Source organism: Piliocolobus tephrosceles, chromosome 6 (genome assembly GCF_002776525.5).
Source record: "Piliocolobus tephrosceles isolate RC106 chromosome 6, ASM277652v3, whole genome shotgun sequence".
Taxonomy (NCBI): Eukaryota; Metazoa; Chordata; class Mammalia; order Primates; family Cercopithecidae; genus Piliocolobus; species Piliocolobus tephrosceles.
Window position 1 is genome coordinate 70,867,598 of NC_045439.1, and position 26,454 is coordinate 70,894,051.

Genomic DNA, 26,454 nt, shown 5'->3' on the forward strand with positions numbered 1-26,454 from the left:
TGAGCAATTAACTCTATGCCAGAAACTATGCTAAGCCTTACGTACACCAACATATAAATGCTTACAGTTCAATAGGGAGACAGATATAGTCAAATAAATTCAAGTGTCACTGTGATAACTACAATAATAGAAGTATATACAAGTTGTAGGAGTAGTTTAGCAGAGGAGAAAATAAGCTCTTTATGAGGAGGGATTTCCCAAAGATTTTCTTACTGGAGTTTGAAAATGTAAAAGGAGATTCTCAAGCAGACAACAGGCACAGGGTAAAAATCAAAGCATGGAGGCAAGAAATAGTAAAGTGTGAAGACATAAAAGCAGTTTCAGAAGCGTTAAGCACCAGATGGTTTGCAGCAGAAAACAAGGCTGGAAATTTAGGCAAAGGCCAGATCATAAGAGCCTTAATGTCACTCTAAAAAACTTGGACTTATGCAGCAGGTGATGGGGAGACAGGGATGACAAATACCATTTATTTTTACTCTTCTGCATTGAAATAAAATCTGTATTATCATATATGCAACAAACATCAATTGAGCCCTTATAATACCTCAGGTATTTTGCTGGGAACTGGGTTATTTAATAGAGTTGTGCCATTAAAGCTCATTATAAAAGACATTTTTGTTGATAAGGTAAATAGCCTAGATTTCATTTATAGTCTCTATCCTCCCAATTGATTCTTGGCATAAGCCTGCAGGACAGTATTTCTAACTCTGTTGCTAACGCCAACACCAACACTTTGAATCATTTCTGCCAGGCAGCAGATTTTTCAGCAACCCACTTTATAAACTGTAATTAGTTTTCCATAAAGAGAAAATTATTCCCTTTATTCCCTTTCTAAATTTCATAGTTTGTATTATACTTTTGTTATACACACATACACACATACAATATCTACACATTTCTATTTTGAGTTAGCCCAGAGGAATCCAAATCTTTCAGCAAACTCTTCTATTTAAAATAGAATTTTCTATTATAAAACAAGAAAAAGAAAAATTTCCAAAATGAAGGTAATAGGCATCAAGAAGGAATAAGAAAGGTCCTTAGAAAGAAGAAAGAATGCACAAAAGAGTTAACAAATTCTAAGTACTACTGGTTGAATATCCATCCCTTATCTGAACTAGAGACCAGAAGTGTCTCAGATTTCAGGCTTTCTTTTAGATTTTGGAATATTTGCATACATATAATAAGCTATCTTGGGGATGTGACCCAAATCTAAACACAAAATTCATTTATGTTTCATGTATACTTTATACACACAACTTGAAGGTAATTTTATATAATGTTTTAAATAATTCTGTGCTTGAAACAAAGTTTTGACTACATTTTGACTATGACCTGTTATGTCAGATCAGGTGTGAAATTTTCCACTTGAGGCATTGGTGCTCAAAAAGTTTCAAATTTTGGATCATTTTGGATTTTGAATTTTCAGATTAGGAATGCTCAACCTGTACCTAAGTAAAGAATACTAAGATACAAGTGCAGGTCTGGATATCGAATCACAGAATTACATGGAGAAGCAATACACAAATCAAATGGCCATCAGTTAATTATATGTTAGAGGCTCAAAAGAACAAGTAAAACTTGAAAATTCAAAATCAGTGATGGCAAAGAAAGGAATGAGCAGCACCTTGTTAAAGACAACATTTTTTTTTAATGTACAAAGCATATTCCCAAATGTGTTGCATATCAGTGTTCTCCATATTTGAAAAAATATGAAACACCTCAATGCAAACAAGTGATCTGAAACTGATTGCTAATTTGGTACAGAACAAAAACTTACAGTTACCCCATTACAATTATTCTCTATTAACAAGAGAACCAGAAGCAAACAAAATATGCTAACATGCCAAATAATCATGAATTTAGGCTAGATATGGGGATGAGTGGCTTGACTAAGAAGGTTGCTCAATTTGAGATTGGACATTGTGAAGTATCTTTCCAGCTGTAGACATAGGCTGGAATATCAGTTGTATATCTTGCTGCCAACAAGGGAACAGAAAAAGATTTTCCAAGATTCTGTCAAGCCTAGTGATCCCATTTGTCTTTGGAAATGAAAGCCTAATTAAGAGACTCCCTAGGGACAGGTCAAAGGCTTCTTTTATCTCCATCGTCCTTATCCTAGTTCCTCGATGTGTTAGTCCTTTCCTTTAATGTAGTCTACCCTAAAACTAAAGAATACACATTGTGCAAGTTTCCACCTTTGTTTTCTCTACTGTAAATGCATTAGACTATTAACAGAATGAAGAGTTTTAAATGCCACCTTCCTTATCTCTAAGCGGATGTTTATTTCTTAAAGTGTTTTTGAATAAAGTTTAACACTAAAAATTCTTGTAATACTTTTTTAAATTGGATAACACTTTTTCAAAATATTGGAGTCTGACTAAAAGATTACAAAAACCCCACGAACATCTTTATAATAAAGCTATTATGATAAATAATACTTTGTAAAAATTCAATTCGGTTTTACGTCCTCCTAATTTCAAAGATTGTGGTTGCATATTATTTATCCAGGTTAAATTCCTGTTGGATTATATTGACAGTGTTTCATTTCTTTGAAACAATTTTAGGGTTAAGCGTCTCTACAGCTATAACGGAGAATATCAACTGTAGTCCCAGTTACTCAGGAGCTTGAGGCAGGAGAACCGCTTGAAACTGGGATGCGGAGGTTGCAGTGAGCCGAGGTGGCGCAACTGCACTCCAGTCTGGGCGACAGAGTGGGACTCTGCCTCCAAAACAACAACTTAAAACTTGAAGGGATGAAAATGTTCTATCTAATCATGACAATTCCGTGTGAGTTTTCCAGTGTTTAGAAACACGTGTGGGCACCACTCCATCCCTGACCAGCAAGCTTCCTGCAGACCCACTCCACACCGCCATGTTAAAATGTCAACTTTTAATTTGGGGACTCAAACTACAAAATTTAACTATGTCTCCTCTTACCAAGATTCACAGTGAACATCTAGGAGTCAAGGTAGGCTTCATAACGCTAAACAGACCACAACTCTAACGACCACCTCAAATACAGCATGCTGCCTTAGCTTTGGTCTGCAATTACCCACTTCAGAGCCTTGGCGTAATGTCACAGTTGCAACTGATTGGTGTAACGTGCTTGTCAGTCACATAGAGAGGGTGGGGCCTCAAAGCCTGCTCTAAACGAGACGCCGTGTCGTACGTCATCGCCAAGCGACTAAAGCTGGAAGGGAGGGAGCGGGGTTGTGAGCAAACGGTGGTGGTGGTGGTGGGGCGGCCTGAGAAGGCATCATGGCTGCTGCCACAGAGCTTAGTCGCCCGAACAGCGGTGACAGGAACCTGGAGCGAAGATGCAGCCCCAACCTCTCCCGAGAGGTGCTCTACGAAATCTTTCGCTCCCTACACACCCTGGTTGGACAGGTGAGAGGTGGCCTGAGGGACTGGGAATATGGAAGCCATCTGGCCCATCCCTCCATTCTTTTCTTCTAGCAGGGGCTGGGGGCAGCTAGGCCTGCTGAGGTGTGGGATGCGGTCCCTGAAGCCGAGGTCGGGGAGGAGCGCGGGCCCAGCCGCCTCGCTCGGAGTGAGGAAGACGGCGGTACCGGTTGCGGAGTAGTTTACCTTGCAGCTGTCCTCCCCAAGAGTGGGTGAGGTTGGTCTAAGTGAAAACGCGGCTCCGAAAGAGGCAGGCTTGGAAAGAATGAATGTGGAAAAGCTTCACTGCAAATTTAGGAGGCGCCTAGCGCTCAGGGTCCTTTTTCCTCCAACTTACTCTTTATGGGAATTGGTTGGTCAGTAGGCCTGACATTTATAGAAAAGCGCGCGCTTATTAGCTTTTTCTTGGCCGAGGGGAAAGTAGTTTGTTCTTATGAGTTACTTGGTTTTGTTTCTTTCTTTTTTCCTTCGGGCTGTTTTGGGCATCTATAACCCTTTCAAATTCGTTTAAAATACTTCTAGCGTAAAGTTGGATGAGTTATCCATCGTTGATGCTGTTTGCGTTAGAACTGTCGTTATTTAACTATTAACTAGTTTAACTGGCTGATAAATCGCTTTTGCAGAAATGTGATAGTAAAATTGGTTTTGAATTTAGTGGGCTTCTTCGATCAAGTCACTGTTTCGTTTCATGGTGTAAAATTCAAAGCAAGTTTTAAATGAGAAACAATTTAAAAGTACGCTTGTTTACCTGCCTTTTAAAAGGAAATATTTTCTATCTTACATAGACCATTTTCTAGCCGTAAAAGTTTGTTTTGGTGCTGGTACTAGCGCACGTGGACATGGCAGGCATTTGTGTCAAAGATAATGGTAAATTCTTATGAAAATAGAACATTTGTCTGATTTGTGAAAATTATTTTTAAAGCCTTGAGTAGATGGAGAATCAGCTTTTTAAAAAGTTACTATTTTAAAAAATCGTAGTGTGTTGTGTCTTACAAAGAACATTACTGTAAGGTAAACGGTTTTATGTAATGACGCAATTATTAATGGAGTCTACTTAAAGATATAACTTTTAAATTCAGTTGTTTGCCAAGTACTTACCGAAATCGTTTTTTAAAGGCTTGGGGTGTTTTGTTATATATTCCAGTCTTAAGACCCAAGACCTTTTAAATGGTTTAAAAGTTAGAGAATTTTTTATGGCGACGTTGGAACTTAAGTTTATTTATTTTCTAATGTCAAGATGAAAAAAGTTTATGCTCACCTATTAACAGAAGATGGAATATTTTTTAAAAATACTGAGCAATGATTTAAACGTTTCTTTTGAAACATTTTGCATACTGAATTTTTCAAACTCATTAGAAAATTTTAAACATTCAAGTACTCTACAAGTAAAGAAGCGATTACAATTTACTTGTGTCACCTGTCAAAAATGTTGACAGTAAATATTTGGTTACTTTACCATGACACAGTGAAGGGACCTCCTATACAGGTGTCAAAAATATGATTGTTTCATCAGTTAAATGCAAACTGTTTTCATAATACTCTATATTTTGAGAAGTATTAAGAGTGAAAGCCAGAGTTCCGCACTTACAAAATCGCCCCCAGAGAAATCAGTATTTTCTTTTGCAACCACTTTAAAAGATTTCTAGAATGTATGTTGTAACATGCCTAACTTCATCCTGTGTCATCCCTAAGTATCATTGTATTATTAGATCTCAGTAGGAAACATAAAACTGAGTGTTAAAAAGAATTTTTTACTTAAGATCACAAAATTTACTAATTTTAACCTTTTTGCTTGCCTCTGGATGGTCCATCTTACCAAGCTAAACACTTATTTATTTTTAGCTTGGATTTTTGTATTAATTTAGTAAAGTGTTTACTGAAAATATTTATTTAAATAGTCTATATTAATAGCAGACTAATAGAGATTTTCCATTGAGTGGTTTACTGTTCCAAGTTCTGTAGGGCAAAATGCATAGAATTCATATTACTAATAATGAATTTGTTGAATGAATAGTTAGATGTATTAGAATAGTTTTAAAATTAATTTGTGACATTATTTGGTTTTCTTTAAAGACCAGTTATTCTTAATTGCACTTGAAGTTTATGTAATTCTACTGAATTGAAATGAGACTATGAACCAAACATTAAGACTTATTTTTCTATAAGTTATTTTCTGTAGAAAATGTGATACTTTGCTTTGGTTGAGGATTTGCCTGCTTTATCCCCAAGCTGTATTCTTAAGTTTTCTATGATCAACTGTAGATCTCTTTGAAGACTATGAAAGTACAATAATAGGTTACTTCCGTACATAATACAGGTTGTTGTCTAACACAATCTTTATAGGAATTAAAGTAATGTAAATTAGTGCATTCACTTTAACGTAAAATCTTAACATATTCTAATATTTGCCAGTGCAGCCTACATGAAATTTCATATATCTTTACACTTGTCTAATATGGACTTCTAAATGCTTCTGTTCTCATCTTCAAAGGGAGTACATTTCTGTCACAAAGTATTCAATATATTATCTTTTTATTGGTAACCTTACATCTTTTTGATCTTTGTACAGTGATTCATCTTTTTATTATAATTATGACTCACAAAATCTGTATCTGAACTCATGTAACACCTTTATTTTGTAGAAAAGATGACTCATTTTGAAAAAATTATGTTAACTTGATTCCACTATGAAGTGTATTCTTATACTATGCTATAAACACATGTCCCTAGAAAAGTTTGTGATGGTTCACTTTTATTTACTCAAAAGACTGCAGATGGTCGCTCTCATTGTAAACTTTTCACTCATTTTGATGATAATCTTATATTCAGGTTCTTGGTAGTTTTCTGGGTATGATTTTATTCTATTAGATCACCAACTGATAGAAATTTCCATATAATGAGCACTCATATCTTAGCATTTAGCAAAAGGTCTGGACATTTCATCCAGTCTGGCAACTTATTTCACCATGGTGGAGAAGTCTTTGTTTTTCAGCTTCAGACTTCCGTAGCTCAATAATAGTTTTTCATTTGAAATAAACATGTTGCCATTTATCCCTACACTTTATAGGGATGAATAATCTTGACTTTTAAATTAGTTTAAAAATTGGTTAAAAGTTAAAAAACTAATAATGTGATTTGGAGGACATCAGAATAATGATGTATTTCTGATATGTATTTGTGTACATACTTAAAGAGAAAGATGCATGTTAAAACTTTCACAAAACAGTTGTACTTCCTCTGTTTAAGGCTCTGAGCTAGAAGTAGTAGGATTTTGAATAGGGCAGGCCTATATTGGACTCCATCCAAAGGTTTGTAGATACTGAAGTATCAAAAGAGCCTTCATCTTTTCATCTTTCGTGAATGGTTTTTACCTCTAAAATGGTCCCATTACACAGACCAAGAATAGAATTTGAATGACATGTCATTTTGTTTTTGTTTTTTATGAAAATCTGTAGCTTTCTTGGCCTCTTAAAATGGTAACTGTGTAGAGCATTTCAGTGTATTATTAAAAACTTGATAACTTAGAGCAAAATAGACCCGTTACTCTAGAAATCTTATTTTTGTGACAATTCATATGTACAGCTTAATCGTGTAATTTTTGTGATGTTGCTGGTTTGGCCCTTTGAAGCTTAACCTCAGAGATGATGTGGTGAAAATTACAATCGATTGGAACAAGCTCCAGAGCCTCTCAGCATTCCAGCCTGCATTGCTCTTTAGTGCACTTGAACAACACATTTTATATTTACAGGTAAATTTCTTGCTAAAATGATAACCCGATATTGAAAATAGACATTAATTGTGGTTAAATTAGTTGGAGTATTTGACAGTTCTAAACACTATATTAATAGTGTTGCTAACAAAAGGTTATTTACATCCAGATTTAATCTAAATCTGTTAATTTCAGTAGTGATCAGGACAGTTAAGTGAATATAGCCCAAAAAACCAATGTGGGTATGAGAGTGAATGAATGCAATTCTATTCAATTCTAGACCTGCACTGAAAATTCAATACAGTTCCATCTATGGTGGGTTATAATTAAGCAATAAGACACGGCAGGTGTGTGTCATGCTATGATAATGATTCCATGCCTTGGGTGAGTTTGGAGGCTCATGGAGTGCTTTCAGTGGTTCAAGAAGGGGCATTATCCCAGCATGACACATCCTGGAGTGTCTATTGCAATTAAACAGTTTCAGCATAGTTTTTAAAAAGAAAGTAATTTCTGTGACATTAATGTCTCATCTTTCTAAGTAGCCAGTCACTATTTTATCATTTCTTTTCCTTAACACTTTGAAATAATTCATTCTTTATATTAGAAGTTAATATTGAATCTGTATTTATAATAGTGTTGTTATATTTTTAAATATTTCATGTTAATAACTGAACAGTATTATGACCTTGCTGGTTTCTAATTGAACATCTTTGCAATTATAATTGATGCAAGTTTGCAGTTTATCTCTAATCAAAGTGTAAAATGTGAAGTGTCAAAAAGACAAGTGGAAGAACTGTTTGGATTGGTCAGTTTGCTGTGATTAAGGTGTTATAAGGTTTCAGAAGAATAGTATAGCAAACAATGGAAGCAAAATTGTGGGTATGAAAAAAATAATTGGAACGTTATCAGTGTTAGTGTGTTTTGACTAATGGAATAGGCATTAATTTTCAGCCCTCCGTTCATTGACTTTGTGGAAAATTTTAACTGTTCCATGTTAAAATAGTTAACCCTGTTTTAAAGGGCAGAGCAGTGAGCTGTAGAACTCAAATGAGGCCTAATTGTGGGGAGTGGGGAAGGAGAACAGTAAATGGGTAATATAGCTTATATTCTACAACAGGGGTTTTCCCCTGTAGTATAGTGATAGGCCTCTGCCTGTTTTCAGCTATAGATCTTTTTTTTTTTTTTCTTGTTCATTTTCTTTTTTAAAATTTAATTTTATGACCCAAGAATAGATCTTGCCATGTCAGGAAATAGGTCTGAGTGTTCACTCAACCTAACACCTATATATTTCATGTCTATCTTCCTCATTCACATTGGCCAACTGCAGTTTCAAGTGGAGAATCTCCAGTGATATAGTGATAATGCAGGGCTTTGCTGAGTGAGAGCACTGGCTCTCGTGTTAAGGAGGAAAAATACTAAGCCTTAGTGTTCTGAGGAGGCATTTGAATGACATGTTAATTAAGTGGCATTGGTGCCAGAGGCTGAAGGCTTTGATTTGGCACAAAATAAAAGATGAGTGACAGAATGATTCTCTCAAAGAAAATTTTAAATTTCCTTAGGTTTTCTTTTCTTTTTTCTTTTCTTTTTTCCTCTCTCCTTTTTTAAAACTAATTTATAGCAAATGATAATGATTACAATAGCAGAGAATAGTAAATACTTACATGTGGTCAGATCTATGTGTCTTGGTATACCAACTTTTTATATTTATTAACTGATATTAAGTATTTCATTTACTTAGCAGAAATTTATGTAAATATATTAAATGTGTAATTAATTTTGGTCAGTTTGAACCTCAGCAGATGGAATTGTGGTGTTCTCAGCCTTTTTTAGCAAAACTTCAGTCTCCAATTAAAGAGGAGAATACAACTGCTGCTGAAGAGATAGGAAAAACAGAAATGGGGAACAAAAATGAAGCAAATGACAAATTTTCCATTGGCGACCTACAAGAGGAAGAAAAACACAAAGAAAGTGATTTAGGAGATGTGAAAAAGACACAGATCCATTTTGATCCAGAAGTAGTTCAGATAAAGGCTGGAAAAGCAGAAGTAAGTTTTTTTGGCGGGGGTGAGAGGGTATTATTTTAAAAAATCTTATGTTTACACTGTTAAAACTTGTTGTTTGTAGATTGACAGACGAATATCTGCATTTATTGAAAGAAAGCAAGCTGAAATCAATGAAAACAACGTCAGGGAATTTTGCAATGTTATTGATTGTAATCAAGGTAACTACCTAGAAATTAATTTTCTTAGGGTTTTAAGCACAATTTTTATAGTTGCTCTAATCTTTTATTTATTTTTTAAATGAATAGCTTTAAGAACACAATTCAAGTATTTCATGGGTTTAGTTAGTAACTAAGACAGTAGAGTTTCCTTCTGCTTAATAATAGACTATATTGCAAACTGGTTTTCATTTTGGTTACACAAAGTAAATGCTGACATTAAAAGTGTTTATCACTGGCGAAGATTATTTTAAAGTTCCTTTAGGAAATGAATGTGAGGTATGAGTGACAAGGTTGATCAATCCCACTAGTAAAAGGAACTGAGCTCTATGAATTCCAAACCTATACATGTACTGTGAAATCATGATGTTAATACATAAGTGAACTTAGTAAAGTTAATATTCCTCCAGAGGGAGCAGTTTTCTCACTACTCCTGAGCTGTTTGAAATGTCCTATGTCACAATACAACCCATTTATCATGAAGACTATGGTGTCTTGCTTTTTTCCTTTCTGCTATAGTGCATACATTTGCCGTTTTTCATCAGATTCTCCTTTACCTCTCTACTTGATGCTATAGTACATTTACAAATCTGCGATTATGCTGCAGAATACAAAATATTGCAAAGCAGTGCCATAGATCATACTCAGACACCATAGTAATAATCAGAACAACTAGTTCTTAGGCAAAATTATGGAGAAGAGTTCATAATTGGGATGAACATGTTTCTTGTTGCCGCTAATATATCATGACTAATTATTATGAACATAGAATTGTCAGATGAACCTAGAACTGACTCATATCACATTGGTACACTGATTCTCTTAATAGAAATAATATAGTCTGGTATTGGGTTGTGAATTTAGCTGTGTGCTACTATTAACATTACACATGTGCATCTCTAAATTTGGTATATTTTCCTATTAGCTTTTCAGAACAGGTGCAACAATGGCAAAATCTCAGGTACTACAACCAGCTATAAGCGACTATGAGAAAGGGTTTGTTGAGAGAGCAAGCACATGTGTCACTAATGTTATTCCTCTGTTCTCCCTGCTAACTCTATTATTATAAACCACCAGGGGATAGAAATTGACAAGAATTGAAATGCTCAGCAGGATTCCTTGGCCCATTCAATTCCTTGCTGGCTCAAAACAGTGCTAGAAAGAATTGCTGTGGAGAGTGACTAGCACTCATATACTCACACCATGCTGAATTTCTCACTGATGGGTCAGTTAATCTATATGTTTGGAATATAGTTCTCGAATGGATGATAGCTTCTTTTTTTAACCCTTAGCCCCATGAAATGGTAGGAAGAGAATGGAGAAAGGATGGCCTTTTAAGCATATTTGGAGGTCCTCCAAAAAAAAAAAAAAAAAAAAGGAAAGATGACTGTTTAGTCTCTGGATATAAAAGCTAAGTGGATTTGGAATTTTATGCATACTATTTGATTTATCAACAGAACTACTAAGGAAAGTTCAACTGAAAAAAATATAAATGTATTTTAATATGTTAGTGTGTTCCTTTTAATAAGTACAAATCTAACTATAAGCAGTGGAATTTTTAAAAATCAAATTTCATGGGGGGGAGGAATTTTTTTTTTTAAGAATCTCATTTACCAGCCATTTTTTACAAAATATTCAAGGGAATTTTACAGGAGATTTACTGCCAATGTGTGGCTTTTAAACATTATTTCAAACACAAGTATATATTATTACTATGTAATATTATATGTTAATATATAACAATTATGTTAATATATTAGTTGTATTATATGTTAACATCTTTCCAATTTTCCCCCTTTGTAATTTATGCATTGATATCTAATTTGAAAGAAACTATACTTTTCAGCTTGGAAAAAAATAGGAACAAATTTTCACAACAGACCTTTCCTAAAATTAAACTTTTTTGAAAGTGGTAGGATGAGAAGAAGTAGATGACTTTTGTGATGAGGGATTTCTAAAATGAGCACTGGAAATCTAGGTAGAGTGGAAATGTGTGTGTACTTGAGGTTTTGAGGTCATCTTTATGTGGAGTTCTGAAATAAAAATGTGTTAAATACATAATTCTTTTTGTTGGGTGTTCACTAATTTAGCATTAAAATAAAACATGCTGAATTAAAAGAATTCTAGTAAAAATGATGAGCTCTAGTTCTACGATGAGGTAGAATTTAAATACTCTATAGTAGATTATTTTATCCAGTGGCCCGAATAGTGACATTGGTTTTCAAAATTGTATCAGTTTGTGCCACTTAATGTTGATGGCTTCTCTGTATATAAATCTGAATATTAGGTAAGAATATTAGATATTATGATAAATTTTGACAGGTAAAGGTCACTAAATTCTATCCTGTGTGTGATCGTAATTTTTGTTACTATTATTTATTAAAATTATTATGAGTAAAATGTTAATATGAATTATTGGAAGTTTATTAAAATCTCATACATTTGAAGGGAAGAATATATTTAAACTTATATTTATCTAAATTCTCCTTAGAAAATAGTTGTGCAAGAACTGATGCGATTTTTACCCCTTACCCCGGATTTAAAAGTCACGTAAAAGGTAAGTAACCACCACATGACATCTGAGCCACTGACAGAAGTCTAGATTATTAGCAAAATGGAATAGAAATAACTTTCCCATCTAAATTTTATTTTAAAACAAAAACATCTTGCCGTCCTTCATACTTGTGGTTAGATGGTCTTTATGAAAAAAATACGAAGTGCTGTTAGGGAATAAGAATTTCTGATTTTTGAACTATAAATGTATATAGGCTCAAAAGTTTGTTAATTTAGTTTCTAGAGTTGTGAATACATACGGACCACAGACTAGACCTGAAGGAATTCCAGGGTCAGGTCATAAACCTAACAGCATGCTTCGAGATTGTGGTAATCAGGCTGTAGAAGAACGACTACAAAATATTGAGGCCCACTTGCGGTTACAGACAGGTAAGCAGAGTGCTAAGTGGACCTCATAATGAACCTTTCAAATGGTTAAAAAATTGCAGTTCATTTAGTCACCAAATTTTCCTTTAGCTCCTAACATTTCTTGAACAATAAGTACCAGTCATTCAGAAAGTGTTATGTATATGTCAGTTCACTTAAAAGGTCATAGTACCCTTTTGAGGTGTTGGTGCTGTTATCATTGTACAGATAAATAAATTGAAGTTTAAAGAGGCCAAGCAACATGCCTCAGATAGTAAGTGACAACTCTTTTTAAAAAAAAAAAAAGAAAAAGAAAAGAAAAGAAAAGAGATAGTCCAGTCTTACCTAGGCTGGACTTGAACTCCTAGGCTCAAGTGATGCTCCTGCCTCAGCGTCCTGTGTCAGTGGGACTACAATCATGTGCCACTGCACCCTGCTTAAACCCAAATCTTTACTGGGTGCAGAGCCTGAGTCTCCCTCTCCATTTAGTCACCATGTCTGTTGATGCTGTTTTCTGAATAAATATCTCTCAAATCTGCCCACTTCTGTCTTATCTCTACTGCTGCTACTAGAATTGAAGCCACTGTGATCTCTGGCTTGGACTGATGGAAGGATATTTACTGGATTCTTTGCCACTAGACTTCCTCTAGATCATTCTCTATGCTGTGGCCAGATTGCTTTTTCTAAAACTCAAATTTGATCTTGTTTCTTCTCAGCTAAAAATCTGGAGATTGGGATTGGAGGGGGTTGTAATTTTAAATAGTATTGTCCACATCTGTAGTTGCAGCTACACCTCTGGGCTTCCCATCTCCCACTCGTTTTGCTGCTTTAGGATCTTTATACTCATGCCCTTCTGTCCATGCTTTTTCTTCCTAATCCTAGACCAGTGCAGATTCACCTTTTGTATAATCTTATATAGCACTTGATATTCCCTGCTCCCCTTTAAAGCAGTTATCATGGTTCTGTTTAATGTCTGTCTCCTGCTAGATAGTCTATGAGAGTGCAACTATGCCTGTCATATTCATTACTTTGTACCTGTTACAGTGCCTGGCACAAAGCAAGTGTTCAAATGTTTATTGAATGAACAGTTGCTTGTTTTACCTTTGCAAATATATGTAGGGGGGACAGAAAGTTAGTGTTTGACTCTCTCAGGGTAGGTCAAGGGATGATGGCATCCTTGTGAAGTGACACTTGAGGCCTTGAAGGATTACTAGGAATTTTCCCAGAGCAAAGCATTCCCAAAAGAGGGAACAGCAGAAGCAAAGCATTCCACAAAGAGGAAACAGCATTTTTAAAATGGACAAAAACACAAAATATGGTTCAGGAGATAACTGAATCCAGTATAGCTGGAGTATGCTAACTATCTGAAGCTATGCTAACCAGATGAAGGTAGAAGAAGAAAACAGAATGAGTAAATCTTTGAGAGTAATAAGACATTGGCATTAAGAATTAATCTCCTCCCTCAGAAGTGGATGGGTTTAAAATGCCACTGTATAAAAGGATTGACTGGTTAAGTCTCAATAATATGAAATAGTTAATTTTTTGGAAAAACATCTGTTGAATGCTTACTATGCTCCAAGCACTATTTTAGGCACAAGGGATACTGAGATGACATAATCATAGTCCCCAGCTTCAAGGACTTTATAATCTGATGAGAGAAAGATTAATAGTGAAGTAGAGTTTTAAAGGAGTAATGAAAGGCTGGGTGTAGTGGTGTATGCCTATAATCCCAGCTCCTTGGGAGGCTGAGGTGGGAACAGAGCTTGAGTCCAGGAGTTTGAGACCAGCCTGGACAATATAGTGAGAATCTGTCCCAAAAAACTCAGGAGCACTGAAGAATGCGGGGAGGCACAAGGAGCCTTTATGCGAATGAAGAGGTTTAGGCAGTGCCTGCGTCACCCAGTGAAGCTTGAACTGGCTCTTGAAAGATACAGAAGTAAGGCAGAGGACATTTTAGGTAAAGGGAGCAGCAAGAGCAAAGTCAAATGAACAAGTTACTTTATTCAAGAACAAGAACAACCAGGGTCCTAAGATGTTTTTAAATCCTCAAAAAAAATTTCTAGAATTTTTATACATAACAAGTTGACAATTTTGATATAAAAATGTACCTGTATTCTTTAATTGGATAATGATTGGCTAATCATGTATTCATTTAGTCAGTAAATATTAAGTACCAGCTCTTTGCCAGGCACTGTAGTCTTACAAACTAATGCTTCCTCGGTTTGTGCAGTGCACAAGCTGCACAGCCCTACCTAATGAACAAAACAGATAAAACTCTGTCCTCTTGGAGCTTACATTAGAATGGGGAAACAAACAATACAGAAAGAAAATATACTGAATGTTGGGTGCTAGTAATGGAATGGAGAAAATTAAAGTAAGGAGGATAAGGGAGTGCTGGGTAGGAGAGTCGTAGTACTGGTGTTTTTAACAGGATAGTGAGAGAAGGCATTACTGGTAAGGTAACTTTTGAGCCAAGACTTGAAATTGACTTGGGATTATGGAGGTGGAGGGAACTAGCTAAAGCTTACAGGGTGCTTGGCCTCGCTGAATAACAGAAAAAAGTAATCAAGTGGCTGGAACCATGTGGGCATAAGGAGAATGTCCAAATTGTGTATGGCCTTGTAGGCCATTGTGAGGGCTTTGGTATTTAATCTGAGTGAAATGATCAGGTATTGGAAGGTATTTAATCTGAGTGAAATGATCAGGTATTGGAAGCAGAGAAATGACGTCATCTAACTTACATTTTTAGAGGATCACTGGCTCCTGTGTTGAGAATACACTCTATGGAAGCATGGCAGAAACATGGCAGAAACAGGGAGACCAGTTTGGGGGTTGTGATAATCCAGGGAGAGGTGGAAGTGGTCTGGACCAGAAAGGCCACAGTGTGGAGGGGGTGAGAAGTAGAAGGATTCTTGATATAATCATAAACTCAAAATTTGAGTGGCCATAATTTACTGTCCCCCTCCTCAGAAAGTTTGTTAGGTTAAAATTATAGTAAAGCCCCTTTTTTACATTCTTTTAGGTCAAAGGAAAAAATATGGCATGTAGGAAGAAATATTAATTGAAGAAACTAATATGACATATTGCAACCACTGCATTGAATTATCGTCACTATGCATTTTTGTCCTCCCATGTAACTATCAAAGCATATCAGAAATATAAATTGTTCTGTATAGAAGCTATTCAATATCTTGTAAAATGAATTTAACCTGAAACTCCTAGAATATAGGAAGCATAAATGGGGTTTGCAGAGAGGAAGTGTAGTACAATATGTCCAATAGTGTATAATATGAAAATACGACCTAAAGACTTCATTCTGTTTTACTTTTGCTTTTTATTTTCTTAAGTATTTTCCATTCCTTTGCATAAGTGTCTTTGCATGGTATTTTAAGAATAAAAATTGTAAGAAGAAAGAATTATTCAACAGTGTCTCAGACTCTTTTTTAATGTATTTAGGTGGTCCAGTGCCAAGAGACATTTATCAGAGAATTAAAAAGCTTGAGGATAAAATCCTTGAATTGGAAGGCATCTCTCCTGAATATTTTCAGTCTGTAGTGAGTATAAGTGTCTTTTAAAAATAAATTAAAATGTTATTCTGGATTCTTTGTGGTTTTACAGTCACTCATTGATCTATAAGCAAAACTATTTTAATAATTCAAAGATGAATGAACACAGTCCTGTGTAGGGGATATGTTTAGTTCCTTAAAAACTCTGGTTCTGAATATTTTTAAAATTTAGAATTTTTAAAAAGGGATACTTTTATTATATATTACCCACATTCTCAAACTTAGGCCATTTTCATGGCATAGTAAGTCAGACTGGGTGGTGGTTGGGCCTGTTACTCTGAACTTGCTACCTTGTAAAACAGAGGCTTCCTCTGGAACCTTGCTCTGTCAGTGATCCCTCTGCCTCTTTTTTTTCCCCCAACAGGCTCCTTCCCTCAGCTCACATGCAGTTAATACTAAACAAACGCACACCTCAAGCTGCCATTCTTACTCTTTACCTTAACCACCAGACTTTCTATGTTTTTGTAATTCCTTAACTCTAGCATTCATTCATTCTTACCCCTTTTTCCAAGAACATTAAGAAACAGTGTTGTGCTTGTAAGTTAGTATCTTTGGCACATCAGCATTTTTCAGAAAAATGATCCTGAGCTCATTGTGTTTTCCTCAGTCTTCTGAGGTGATTATATATAATACCTGCCTTCTCTAAGTTTTTTTTTAAAGCAGTACCTTATTGGGACTAAAATAATATCAAAGTGAGATTATACCAAAACTCCTATTTCTGAAAAATTATGTGAGATAGCCCATTTTAGCATGGATCATACAAGTTAGTGGTGAAAATATATTTAAAATTTATTTTAGGTATGACAGCAATCTTCCAAAGTTATAGATGGAGTTTTAGATAAGTTACAGAAAAGAAATATTTCCAGAGGAAGAAGGCAGGTCACGTAACAAAAGGGAGCAGCAAGTCTTAAATGACAAAATTTCAGAGAAGAGTTTTAGTGATTTATTGCTCTCAAAGGTAAAATGAGGTTTATAAAAATACTAAGGGCTGAAGCAAAGATCAAATGAGATAATGCCGATCAAACACTTAGCATACTGCTTACCACATGGTAAAAACCTCATTGGCATTTATTTAGTTTCAGAACTATGAAGTAGCTGTATAAACCTGGAAAAGTCACTCGATTCCTCTGGCCTTCAAGATGTCTAATTTTAGAAAATGTGTTGGTTGTACTACATAATTACAAAGGTCTTTTCACTTTTAGGATTGTTCTTTGAATGTCTTCCTAGGAAACTTCATAAAGATTTTTAATGATTTTTCCTATAGTAGTCTACCATAAGTTTTTCCCATTCTAGTAACCTAGGAAAGTTATTTTTCTAGTTTAATTTCATACCTTGTTAATATAATTCTTACTAACAATAGAACTGATCTTTCAATAGAGTATGGTAGTATCAGATGCCTCCAATGAGAACTTGCTGCAGTATCATTCATCTCTTTTCTCTGATTCTGATTTATAAAAATTTAACATAGGCCAGGCACAGTGGCTCATGCCTGTAATCCCAGCACTTTGGTTAGCCAAGATGGGCAGATCACCAGAGGTCGGGAGTTCAAGACCAGCCAGACCAACATGGAGAAACCCCATCTCTACTGAAAATACAAAAAATAAAAATAAAAATAAGCCAGGTGTGGTAGCACATGGCTGTAATCCCAGCTACTCAGGAGGCTGAGGCAGGAGGATCACTTGAACCCAGGAGACTGAGGTTGCGGTGAGCCAAGATTGTGCTATTGCACTCCAGCCTGGGCAACAAAAGCAAAACTCTGTCTCAAAAAAAAAAAAAAAAGAAAGAAAAATTAATAGAGAGAACAAGCCTTCCACATCATAATCTTTTTGTTTTGTTTTGATCTGTTACGCATAGGATAGAGTGGGTAAAGAGGTAAAGTAGCCAGATTGTTTAGGACCTTAAGTGCTGTGCTCAGAAGTTTAAAATCTGTTTTCTAGGCAGGGAGCAGGGGGAATCTACTGAAAGCATTTGAGCAGAGAAGTGATTTGTGAACATGATATTTAGAAAGATTTATCTAATACAGTTGTGGGAGACAAAAGAGAGAAACTAAGGACAAGGAGATAGTGTTATGCTAGCTTAGATGTGAAGTTAGATCCTAAAATAGGGACATGAGTGAGAACAGAAAAGATTAATGCAGGTTGGGGAAAAAAAAGGACAAATATTGATGATTGGATATGGAAATAGAGAACAAGGATAGAGTCCAGTTTCTGGTTGGAAAAATGATACCATTGATAGAAATAAGAAAATCTAGAGAGAGAGATACTTTTGTGGGAAATGTGAATTTGAAGGCAGAGGAGGTTATGAAGGTAAAAATGTCAGGTAAGCTTTTTGAGATACAGCACTTACACTTGGGACAATTGGGAGAGTCTGTGTAGTGGTGAGAGTCCATCGATGGATAGGAACACTGAGATTGTCTGAGGCCTGAAGTCTGAATCTTGGTGACTGCCTAATTTCAGGGGCAGGAAGCATTTGTAAATGTAAACAGAGGATTGGCATATATGTATTAAGCATTCAGAAAAGGATGGATGGTGGCAACCTGTGATAAAACCGGTGCTTTTTAAAAGTATTTCCAAATATGTTTAAAAAAAATCTATATATCTTTTAGAAGAACTGCTTCTGGATTAGTGTTGGAAGTGACATATCAAATTAGTAGTGAGCTATAAGGAAGAACAAAACACTGGAAAGGTTTAAATATTCAGACTCATTCTGTCCTTTAGGCCTGTGAACATACATGACACAAGCCCTATGGGAAAGAAGATTTCGTACTCACCCTTCTATAATAGGATGAATGAGCCATCTTTAGGAACCTCACTTGGAATACAGCTAGCTCTAAGAGTGTCCTTGCAAACAGGAGGAGTTGAGCACATACCTTACAGAGGACATAGTACATTATTCATCACCCTCACCATCATGCTGGGAGTACATGTGTGGTAATTGCATAATTTTACAGATTTATCCCTCAAAAGTATACAGAAGAAACTACATATGTAGCACAGTTCTATAGCTTCTAAAGATAGAAAAGTTGAGCCCATTAAATTTATTAAGGATTGAACTTTTGTTGGAAATCCTGAAATCTGAAAAGATTTTCATTGAAATGTATTTATTCAGATTCACACGTAGATGAATTCTAAACATGGGGGAGCTTCTTACAGTTGGATAGAGATTGATTGTCATGGGTAACATTGAAGGGTAGCATAGAAAAACAAATATTTATCGGGAAAAAAGATGTCATTTATATTTGTTTTATAAAACGTAATCAGATTATATAAAGTTCTCATTTTATGAACCAGACATAAAACTCCAAAATATGTTATAATGTGTATAGAACAGGATTTATGGCAAAAGTTAATAATGCTTGTTGGACATTTTGATGTAAGAGTTCTAAAGGTCTTTATTCTTCGCATTAGCCATGGAAAGCTTTAAATGTAATGTTTTCAAAAGTTTAAGGGCATGGCCTTAACAGTTCATTTAAAATATATGATCTTTGAGTATTTCCAAAGACTTACTGATTTTAAATTATGATACTTGAAAACAATAAGTACCAACATGCTTTTACAAGTATTTTGTTCATTTTATAGCATTTATCACTTATATGTTTATACATGTTTTTCACTTTATATTTTGAAACTCTCAAGGGCAGGAACTGTGTCTTGTTCATCTTTGAGACACAGAATGTAGTAGATATCAAGTAGATGTGCAAATGAATGGATAGGACTTGACTGATAGCTCATTACTGGACTTTGAAGGTGTGTTAACTTTGTTCAAAACACTGACTGGGTGTAATTCTTAGTCCGTAACAGTAACTCCTGGCTCTTAAGGAAGCATCGGGGGAGGGGAATGCTGAAAACCAGGTCAACATCATGTACACAGGCCGTGTGCGTGTGAACATGTGCTGGATCTGAAGCATGAGTGAACAACTGGATTCAGCTAGAAAATTAGATTGTAAACATATTTCAGGGAGCCTTGAAGGTCACACTAACCAGTTTGCACTTCTAGTTATCATTGGAGCACAATTAAGTTTTAGAGAAAGAGAGAAACCTGTAATTTAGGTCCCTGTCTGGTGGCATTATAAATTCTGAGTTGGAGAGAAATTGGAGTCAAGGAAACTAGTTTAGGAAACATGTCATTATCCAAGCCAGAGAGAAATGAAGGTCTGAATCAGGGCTCTGGGACTAGAAGGGAAGAAAAACATTTTAGATACTGCACGTGTAGAATCAGTTGCCTTTTACAACTGAAAGAAAGAAAGCAGCCAGTCATGGAAGAGGCCTCCTTACCCTTGAGGTTCCTTAGAGCACTGGTTCCCTGGATTTGCGTGTGTGTGTGTGTATGTGTGTGAATGTGTGTATGTCAGTCATGCTCTGCATAAGGATGTTTCAGTCAATAGTCAACTGCATATGTTACAGTGGTCTCGTAAAATTACAGTGTGGTATTTTTACTGTATCTTTTCTATGTTGAGATGTGTTTAGATACACAAATACCATTGTGTTATAGTTGCCTACAGTATTCAGTACAGAAACATGCTGCACAGGTTTGTATGCTAGGAGCAATAGATTATACCATATAGCCTAGGTGTGTACCATCTAGGTTTCTATAAGTATACTCTGTGATGTTCGCACAATGACAAAATTAACACATTTCTCAATATATCCCCATCATTAAGCGATGCATGACTCGGAACCTACTAAGGTAAAATAATGGGTGAGGAGAGAGAATTTTGCATTACCTTTCTCTAGCTCTTTCTTTAGTGTGCTGTGCTCTCAAGTATTTTCTCTCAGGTACCAACACCTGTTAAAATGTCCACCTTTTATTTATACTTCTATACAGATGGGGTTATGTCCCAATAAACTCATCAAGAACTGAAAATATTATCAAGTCTAAAATGCATTCAATACCTCTAACCCACCAAACATCATAGCTTAGCATAGCCTACCTTAAACATGTTCAGAATGTGTACCCTGACCTACAGTTGAGTGAAAGTCACTTGGCAGCACAGTACACTGTAGAGTATTGGGTGTTTACCCTCATAACCACATGGCTGCCTGGGAGCTTCGCTCACTGCCACCACCCGACATCACAAGAGAGCATCGTATCACATGTCACTAGCCCAGAAAAAGATCAAAATTCAGCATCTGAAGTACAGTTTCTACTGAATGTGTGTCACTTTCACAGCATTGTAAATTTGAAAAGCCTTATCTAGCCATCATAAGTCAGGAACTGTACTGAGATTTCCTTACACCTAAAACAAATAGTAAAGTTAATCTAGTGTATCCATAGTAGATATGGTATTTCTAAGTGTTTGTCTTATCAAAATATTCTGCTCAGACGTAAAACAAGCCCAAAAGGCCACATTTTACTGTTTTTAAGTCACTGAACCACTGATGACCTTACTTTCCTCATTCTGGTATTTCTTGCTTTGGTTCTATGATACAGTAGTAATCCGACTGTTTAATAGCATAGAAACTATCGATATATTACAGATTAAACGACTAGGAGAACAAGGGGAATTTGTTTTGTTTTGTTTTAGACGGAGTTTCACTCTGTCACCCAGGCTGGAGTACAGTGGTGCGATCTCAGCTCACTGCAACCTCTGCCTCCCAGGTTCACACCATTCTCCTGCCTCAGCCTCCCAGGTAGCTGGGACTACAGGCATCTGCCACCATGCCTGGCTAATTTTTTGTGTTTTTAGTAGAGATGGGATTTCACCATGTTAGCCAGGATGGCCTTGATCTCCTGACCATGTGATCCACCCACCTTGGCCTCCCAAAGTGCTGGGATTACAGGCGTGAGCCACCACGCCTGGCCAAGGGGAATTATATTTGCATCAAGTATATAAAAAGCCACCTCTTAGGAAGTCAGGAGACTGATCAATTGCCAAATTAAACATTGATTCCTTATTTGCCCATAGGCCCTACCACAGGTATGCAGCTTGGTTTGGCAAAGGAAGGAGCATAATTATCTGAACTCTATTATTTCGTAATTACTAATTCTAATACTTAATGATTTCCAACTTATTGTAACTTGATAAGAAGCATACCTAGATGTTCTTTGAATCAACTTTTGACACAAAGGAAAATGTGAGTTTTAATGCTGTCTTCAAAATCTCAATAGTCAGAAATGCTCATGAGAACATTTTGTCTCTGAGATTAAGTTTGTCAAATATACTAATTTACTAATTTGCCATTCAAAAGCTAGTGCTTGTGTGAAACTAAGAAAAAGTCTAGAAGGAATTTCATTAGACCAAGGTTTAAAAGGCTCATTAGTGGATCAGTGAGAATGTTGTCAGCTTCAACTGTAAGAAATTTGAACTCAAAACTGGCTTAAACATTATGTAAACTATAAAATAGGAAGTCCATGGTAGCACAAGCTTCAGATTTAATTGATTCAGTGACTAAATCATAATTGTAAGAAAATAGCTTTCTTTCCCCCTTTTAACTCTGCTTGGTGTTACCTTCTTTCCCAGGCAGATGGCAAGATGGCTACAGCACTTTCAGGTGTCTTACCCAGATACGGCAGTATCCTGAGGAACTGCCTTCTTTGAGGGTTTTCTCTCAAAAGACGTGAGGAAGCTTTTTCCAGAAGTTCTCCTCTTAATCTCCAGCAGTCTTCTCCTTTGCTCATTGGCCAGAACTGGACCCATGCCCATTTCAGTCACTGACAAGACGGGGAACCCATTGGCTTGGGCCACACAGAGAAGCAGTGGATATACACAGTGTCCATTATAGTCAGTCCAGGGTGTGTGTGTGTGTTTTCACCTCTTGGCCTCATATACCAGATTCCATTTTTCCTTTGTCGATTGTCACTTCGCTTGTTCAATACCCTGGGATGGAAAGGTTATGAAAAACTAAGCAGAAAATCCCCAGAGCACCTCTTTCCACAATCACCCAGGCTCATTAGAAGCTGGTAATTGATGGAAAAATATATATTGCCAAGGATAAGCATGTTGCTGCAGTATTACTATTATATATTGTTAATGTCATCCTCTTTAGAGAGTAACTTGCAGAATATAAGGTGGATGTTGGTAACAGACAATAATTGGTATTAGTAAATTGGTTGGCTTTTTTTCTCTCAGAGTTCCCAAGGCTTTACATAATTTGTACAGTATTTTATAAAGAAAAAAATGATGCTTAGATTTTTTTAAACATTGGTTGCTTTTTTTTTAAATCTAGAGCTTTTCTGGAAAAAGAAGAAAAGTTCAACCACCTCAAGTAAGTTACTGCATTTTCATTTTGGTTTCTGAAATAGTTGGATTAGTTTTATACCTTTCTTATTAATAAAAGTTTCTACTATGGTTGCTTTTAGGTCATACCCTGGTACAATTTATGACTGAAGAAAAGGGCAGTATAAACTAATATACTTGAATAGAAAAATTCTTTTAAGGGCATGGAATGACTCAGGTTAAATAAATAAAACCTTTGTCCTGCTTTTAGTAGTACAGGGATGTGTCATTCATAAAGTGCTTAAAAATAGTAAGTGCTCAAGTAATTTCAGTCTCCCCCCATCCCTTCCTTTTGTGAACACTTCTGATTAGCAGCACCTACATCAAAAAGGGTGTTTGGCAGAGTTTGACTTCAGCTGGCCCTGTCTAAAGTGCTACTTTACTAATTAGTTGAACCTTAAATAGTAAGGGTTTGCTAGACTTTAATAGTGGTAATGTGAATTTAAAGTTGGAGAAGACCTTCTAATTTTTAAGAGTAGCAATTTTTTTCTTACAAAATTCCGAGTAAATTTTTTGATAGCAATTATTTTTTCCAGAAGTAAATTATTGTAGTTGATCCCTCAAGAGAGAATTTCTAGGTATTTTAAGCAGTTATTTTTAAAGTTAACTTTTTTTACTATTGATTATGAGAATAATCAGGTTTTTAAAAGTTACTCTCATATAGTAAACTGTAACACTTTGTTGCTGCTTTAAAAATACAATTCACATAACATAAAATTTGTAATTGTAAAGTGGCTATTGGTATGTTCACTATGTTGTGCAACCATCACCACTAAGTCTAGAACATTTTCCATCACCGCCCCAACCCTGTACCTATTAGCACTTAGTCTCAATTTCCCTTTCTCTTTACACCCCCTAATAGTCACCACATAATACTTGTGTCTAAATTAGAAATATTAATGTAAGTGAGGGTGTTCACATAGATAGACTTGAACAAATCCAATTTTTATTGGAAAGCAAAAGGAGTGTTTTCTTCACTGTTTTCCACTTCAGGTTAACTTTAGTAATCAACATAGAAAGTTTTCTATTAAAAGGGAGAGCTGATATCTCAAATGATTTTTTTCTCCTGGTAGTAATATAATTAGTATTTTTCTTCTTTTTTCCAACTTTTACTTAAGCTCAAGGGGTTTTCAGGTTTGTTACATGGGTAAATTGCATGTCACGGAGGTTTGGTGTACAGATAATTTTGTCACCCAGGTAATCAGCATAATACCCGATAGGCAATATTTCAGTCCTCTCCCTCCTCCCATCTTCAAATAGGCTCCAGTGTCTAATAATCAGGCTTTTTTTTTTTTTTTGTAAACTTATTCTTTCAAAGTATAAAAGGTTCAGGAGAGTTTAATCATTAGAAAAGAGAAAAAGAAATATTTAAGCCTTATTATTTTATGCCTTTAAATTTATGATCTAGTCAACATATATAGTTGTGCAATTTTAAGATTATTATCATGAGGGAAAAAAAACCATTTGATCATGCTTTTGAATATTTTAAATATTTATAGTTCATTTGGCACTTTATCTGCATTAAGATACTTCAGAATCTTATTCAGCAATTTGTGTCGTTATTGTTTACAGCAGAACTATTCACTGGCTGAACTTGATGAGAAAATTAGTGCCCTCAAACAAGCCCTCCTCAGAAAATCAAGAGAAGCAGAATCCATGGCAACCCACCACCTTCCATGAAAAACTCCTCTCCATCCTTGTCATTTTACTTTTTTGTATACATATGTGTAACTTACACTGTTATTAATTCAACGGATATATATTTATCAATGTAGACTTCTCTGTGAAGTCAAGGTTTATTTTCACGAGTCCAGCTTGCAGCAAGTAATCTTCAGATATTCCAGTAAGTTTTGAAATAATGAATGTGTTGAAAATAGCATTGTTGGAATTTATTCCCTTCTGTTTTAAAGGAGGTATTTTGGAAATTGAAAAACTTAATTTAAAAGTGCTGGTACATCTTTTTTCTTTTGTGGACCACAGAAAGGAAAATTTATTTTGATATTGATACTTTAAAAGGACTTTATATTTGTAACATTGGTGTTAACCAGTTTATTAGTTTAAATTTTACTTTGCATATAATAGGCATTCAACAAAAATTTATTGACTGAAATGAATTTTAAATGGATGTATGAACTTGTTTTTCTTAATTTCTAAGATGTCACTATTCATGTAAATAAACAATAGATCCAGCTTTATCCCTTTATTGACTGTGTGACTTTGAACAACTTACTTAATCTTTGTCCTCATTTCCCAGTCTGTGAAATGGGAATGACAGTAATAGAAACGACCTTATTGTTTTGAAGAAGAGATGAGATCATGCATGTTTGAAACTGTCTGTCCCAAGGGAATTGCTCAGTAAATGTTAGCTAATATTATAAAACCAGGTCTGGCTTTGGACAGCAATTAGGATGTTACAAAGAAATTATAGTACCTCTCTTTTGAGAGCCTCACCTTTACAATACCCCAGTTATTAGGCAGTACATACATTATTGTGTCCAGAATTGGTGGGTTCTTGGTCTCAGTGACTTCAAGAATGAAGCCGCAGACCCTCGCAGTCAGTGTTGCAGTTCTTAAAGATGGTGTGTCCGGAGTTTGTTCCTTCAGACGTTCAGCTGTGTCTGGAGCTTCTTCCTTCTGGTGGGTTCGTGGTCTCGCTGTCAGGAGTGAAGCTGCAGACCTTCGTGGTGAGTGTTACAGCTCTTAAAGGCAGCATGTCTGGAGTTGTTCATTCTTCCCAGTGGGTTCGTGGTCTCAGGTTCAGGAGTGAAGCTGCAGGCCTTCCTGGTGTTATAGCTCATAAAGGCAGGGTGGACCCAGAGTGAGCAGCAGCAAGATTTATTGCAAAGAGTGAAAGAACAAAGCTTCCACAGTATGGAAGGGGACTGGAGCCGGTTGCCACTGCTGGCTGGGTGCTTTTATTCCCTTATCTGACCCCACCCACATCCTGCTGATTGGTCCACTTTACAGAGAGCTGATTGGTCTATTTTACAGAGAGCTGATTGGTGCGTTTACAATCCTTGAGCTAGACACAGAGTGCTAGACAGAAAAGTTCTCCAAGTCCCTACTAGGTTAGCTAGATACAGAGTGCTGATTGGTGTATTTACCATCCTCTAGCTAGACTAAAAGTTCTCCAAGTCCCCATCCCGCTGAGGAGCCCAGCTGGCTTCACCTAGTGGATCCTGCACTTCGGCTGCAGGCAGAGCTGCCCGCCAGTCCCGAGCCACGCCTGCACTCCTCAACCCTTGGGCGGTGGATGGGACCGGGCGCCACGGAGCAGAGGGCGGAGCCCATAGGGGAGGCTCAGGCGCGGGACCCCACTGCAGTGGCGGGGCTCAGACATGGCGGGCTGCAGGTCCAGAGCCCTACCCGGCTGAAAGGCAGCTAAACTCGGTGAGAATTTGAGTGCAGCCCTGGCAGGCCGGCA

At 36.2% G+C, this 26,454-nt stretch overlaps 1 protein-coding gene across 8 annotated transcripts; it reads left to right on the top strand.

Moving 5' to 3' along the window:
* The first annotated feature begins 3,173 nt into the window (after positions 1-3,173).
* Positions 3,174-25,231, top strand: MBIP (MAP3K12 binding inhibitory protein 1). 8 transcript variants are annotated; one of them, XM_023189644.1, is made up of 9 exons: positions 3,174-3,387; positions 7,031-7,150; positions 8,932-9,156; positions 9,236-9,332; positions 11,821-11,886; positions 12,120-12,272; positions 15,705-15,802; positions 22,981-23,019; positions 24,603-25,231. In XM_023189644.1, the coding sequence occupies exons 1-9, from the start codon at positions 3,259-3,261 to the stop codon at positions 24,708-24,710; spliced, it is 1,035 nt and encodes a 344-aa protein (XP_023045412.1). In that variant the 5' UTR covers positions 3,174-3,258; the 3' UTR covers positions 24,711-25,231. The 8 variants fall into 8 exon arrangements, with proteins under 8 accessions (XP_023045412.1, XP_023045413.1, XP_023045417.1 ...); XM_023189645.1 differs by having other exon boundaries at positions 24,606-25,231; XM_023189642.1 differs by having other exon boundaries at positions 3,194-3,387; positions 8,896-9,156.
* The last annotated feature ends 1,223 nt before the right edge of the window (positions 25,232-26,454 follow it).